This window comes from Panicum hallii, chromosome 5 (assembly GCF_002211085.1).
Source record: "Panicum hallii strain FIL2 chromosome 5, PHallii_v3.1, whole genome shotgun sequence".
In the NCBI taxonomy this organism is placed as follows: domain Eukaryota; kingdom Viridiplantae; phylum Streptophyta; class Magnoliopsida; order Poales; family Poaceae; genus Panicum; species Panicum hallii.
Genome location: NC_038046.1, coordinates 38,341,656 through 38,345,926, shown reverse-complemented (window position 1 = coordinate 38,345,926; position 4,271 = coordinate 38,341,656). Strand labels below are relative to the sequence as shown.

General features: G+C 45.5%; 1 protein-coding gene across 3 annotated transcripts; it reads right to left on the bottom strand.

Moving 5' to 3' along the window:
* Positions 1-2,239: 2,239 nt before the first annotated feature.
* On the bottom strand, positions 2,240-4,271 carry LOC112891421. Of its 3 annotated transcripts, XM_025958271.1 has the most exons (3): positions 4,061-4,271; positions 3,279-3,960; positions 2,240-3,180 (listed from the first exon to the last, which is right to left on the bottom strand). In XM_025958271.1, exon 3 carries the CDS (start codon positions 3,093-3,095, stop codon positions 2,352-2,354), a length of 744 nt encoding a protein of 247 aa, XP_025814056.1. In that variant the 5' UTR covers positions 3,096-3,180; positions 3,279-3,960; positions 4,061-4,271; the 3' UTR covers positions 2,240-2,351. The 3 variants fall into 3 exon arrangements, with proteins under 3 accessions (XP_025814056.1, XP_025814054.1, XP_025814055.1); XM_025958269.1 differs by having other exon boundaries at positions 2,240-3,960; XM_025958270.1 differs by having other exon boundaries at positions 2,351-3,554.

Genomic DNA, 4,271 nt, shown 5'->3' with positions numbered 1-4,271 from the left:
CATGGCATCGTCCACTCACCGCGGATCCTAAGTGCCCCAGCGGTCCTTTCGGGAAGTGAGGGCTTATGGTTTCCAATATAGAACCACCGCTCCCTCCAACAAGACAAACTAGTCGGGAATTTGTAAGGGATGTACTTCTTTTCCTTTCCCTGCCTCAATTGGAACTCGGCACCTCCAACTTCATACATGGTACTCTCATTGGGCTATGGCTTGAGATGGAAGAGATGGCAGAAGAGGTCGAAGTGGGGTTCTATCCCTAAGAAGGCTTCACATAAATGAACAAAGATGGAATGTGGAGAATAGAGTTGGGGTTGAGGTGATGGAGTTGGATGCTATAATAGAAAAGAAGACCGTGAAAGAAATCAGAAGCTGGAAGGGCCAATCCACACTCAACAAAATATTGAAACATAATAATTTCCTCAGCTCTTTCATATGGTCTCTTATCACCAGTGGAAGGGCACCACTGAACAATCTCCTTGGGCTGCAGGAGGCATTCATCTACCAGTATTTTAAGGTTAGCCTCAAAAGACTTACTTGTTCTCCAACCATCACCTGCAGTGATGATGGGTTTAGAATCCTTCCCCTTCAACTTGGCGATGCCTTTCTTGCTCACTATTCTTGTTGTCACGAGCCACTTCACTCGCATGCGCTCAGGGGCTGAGGATTGGAGCAACGGAGCAGCACTCTAGAGGAGGAGGGAGGTCTCATCGACTACTCCTAACAGGTGAGGATCAACTGTGATTGGCCTAGATCTAAATCTAGAGGCGGCGGCTGCTGAGAGACAAACGAAGATTAAAGCCCAAGGTAGTGAGAGCGCAAGCGAAAGGGTTGAGTAAATCCTAAGTTACCGCGTGGTTAAGTAACCAGCTGTAGCCCCGCAATTACTATGTGGAATGCGAAGGGTTTTTCCTCCGAATAAGATTTGTTTTGGGTGGTAATTTTGGGTTACTTTTGAAAAGTTATTTTCTTTTAACCATTTTTCAGGGATGCTATCCCGAAAAAGGGATTTTTGAATTTCTAAACCAATTTACTCATTTTAACTATCAAATCAAATTCTTAATTTTTTTATGCAATCTATGCCACAACACTTTGGATCTTTTTTTTCCAAACCTTAGGATTTTGATTCAAGGCTCGAGGCCTGCGGAATACGTGCCGTCGACAGCTTATTTTTTAAAATTTTTGGAAGATAAAGGCAGAAGATTCAAGACAAATTTGACCCTCAGACTAATTCTTCAATTCAACCTAAAGCTCGGGGGCTACTCCATATGGAGTGCGAGATTCATCGCATCCTATATAAAAGAAGACTTAAAAACTACTCAGGGCATCGCAACTCACAGCCTTGAAGCAGCCCAGGAAGTACTTGGAAGACACCTTCAAGATGGAGTATGAGAAAACTCGAAGACCCTTAAGTAGTACTCGGAAGTCTGCAGTGCTCGACTACGAAAAGCTCGGGGGACTTGTCAGATCTGGGGCCACGGGATTGCGCACATGGCGTACATATTCTAGGATACGGGATGAGACATAGCTCACACCCTGCACCAGTTGTAACTACTCGTACAGGAGTAGGACTAGTCGGAACAGAAGGAAACTAGCCGAGTAGTAATTGGGTAGGACTCCTAAGTTAGTATCAGGCTAGAATTTTCATGTAACCCTATCCCCAGACTATATAAGGACGGGCAGAGACCCCTCCAAAGAATTATTATCTAAGGCAATACAAATCACCACACAGAACGTAGGGTATTAAGCATACTGCGGCCCGAACCTGTCTAAAATTTCATGTTCCTTACACCTTCAAGTTTCTGATCTCGGCAACACCCTACCTACAAACTACCACTTCGGGGGTATCTCTTGGTAGGCTTGGAGGTTAAACACCGACGAAACGGCTAACCCACATAAGTGTGATTATATTTTTGACACACTAGTGGATGGATAAGGGCATCTGGACATCCTCTAACCCTAATCCTTTCATTTACTTTCACTCCATCGATCGAACCTCCACACCATAGCTAGAGATATCGTGGGTGCTACACTTTGCTACCAGTCAAGTCCTTGCATCTTTTCAATATTATTAGGTACAGATTTTTATATGATATGATTCGAAGGAATATATGTTCACTTTCTGAAAGTTTTTCCTATCACCAATAGATTTCTGATATATCCAATATTCCTGTTTATCACCAACCTTTGATATTTTTTATTTATCGAAAATGTAAACCCATAATTGATATGAAAATTGATATGAATTTTCATATTCTATATTCCCTTTAAGTGATATGAAAATTCATGAAGGAGGTTTACCCAGATAATTTGTATGCCTAACAGAACAAATTAGTAAATTGTTCGTTTCACATTTAGACTATGAACTCAAGGAATTTTTGACATATTCTTCGAATAATTTGGCTGCCTGATTCAGCGACCATTGGTTCTTGCAGAACTAACCGGGCAGCAACCAACAGAGACGTAAACAGCAATGTGGACACAACTGTCAGCAAAGCATTTGCCCAAAAAATGAGTAGCCTCACTGCCTCCTTTCCAAAGGGAGTGGCCGTGCCATCTTGTCCCGGCCACTGGCACAGCAAGAAAACAAGGTAGTAAACGAGGAGCCCTGAAACCCCACAAGACACCAAAGCCTTAGCGCACCAGTAGAGCACAGACTCGTCCATGTAGTTCGCTAGGATTGGCATGGCAGAAGCTGATGCTGCGCCAAGAACAGCGAGCACTCTGCTCTCCAACTTGATCTCGGCAGCAGTGATGACGCCAGCGCCGTCGTCACCGTCGAGGCGAACGCTGAACCACAGGAGCACCGGCGCGATCTCCGGCAGGCAGAAGAGCACCACATTCTCCCCCAGCAACTCTGCGGCCACCGCGTGCACCGCCACCAGGAGCACGACGAGGGAGGCCTTCCGGAGGAGCTCGGACGCCGGAGCCACGCCACGATCGGCGGCTATGGTCAGCGCCAGCCGGCTCATCATCATCGTCAGCGCCCCGAGCATGAAGCTGAAGAAGAGGAGGAACTGGGAGACGGCGAACTTGTCGGCGTGGAACTGGCCCATCACGCAGAGCAACCAGTACGGCACCAGCGCTGCTGCCTCCATCCCCTCTGCTAATTTTCTCCCTGCACCAGCTTCGCCGTCGTCGCTCCGCCGCTGTGATCCACATCCACTCTGACGACTGAGCTCACTGCACAGCGCAGCGATGAAGCCGATCGCGATGATGGGGAAGACAACGAGCCAGATGTAGCTCCAGTTGACTATCAGTAGTGACATGTAAGAAATTACCACAACAATTGCCGTCTCGATGTAGATCCTAATATTCTTAGGGAATGTTAAGCTGAGGAAGCTAGGCAAGAAGTTGAGAGGAGGCAGCGGCAATTCCAGGTCGACGTATGAGCGCGCGTTCATGTACCAGAGAACTACCGGAATCATGCCTGTGAAATACAGCTCGTGGTTTTTATACGACTGCATCAGTGACGCCACTTGGGAACTGAGAAAGCTGAGGATGACCGCTGGCATCAAAGGTAGTGAGGAAATGTACACCATCTTCGGATCCAAGACCTGAAGAACAAATATAGGCGAGAGCGGATAGATCAGTACAAGTTTCTCCATACAATACCTGTCTAATACACTTCTTGTGTGTGCTATGATCATATGATTGCCATATCTATTATCTCTACTACTTTATGGGGTTTTCCTTCATGAATTACCCTTTCTTCTAAACGTTCCCAGCCTATGCTTAGTATCCTTAATTTAGTTTGGTCGTATGTGAACTTAGTTCAGAATATAAGCACCAAGAGGCACAAGAGGCACCATGCTGAAAAAATTTAGCTATGGAGCAAAAAGAAATGGTTTTTTTCTATATACAGAAAGATGTTTTTGTGCCAATTCAGACTTATGTTCAGTGTCCTTGTTAGTTGTTATTAAGTGAACTTTGTTCAGAACATAAACACCAAGAAGCACCATTCTGAAAAAATTGACAAGGGATAAATGACTGAAAGGATCGAAATATAAGAATAGCGGGATCAAAAACAAGCATGACATGGTTAAGGTATAGTATCCCTTACCAAAATCTACGCGTTTATGCGCTTTTCGGACTCGCAGCTGCTATCTTCTTGAGTTCGGAAACTCTGGGTTACGTCTGAGAACAATAGAGGAGCTTCAAGCTAGGAGGATATGGATGGCTGGCGGAGGAAAAAGGATCGTCCCCTGCTTGCTGTGTGGGAAGTGGAGATGCAGCTTCGTGGGTGAGTGCACGCACCACCAACTTTGCTGATT

What these genes read in the sequence shown, in the direction of transcription:
- LOC112891421 (XM_025958269.1), bottom strand. Translation starts at nt 3,647, where the DNA reads ATGATCATAGCACACACAAGAAGTGTATTAGACAGGTATTGTATGGAG.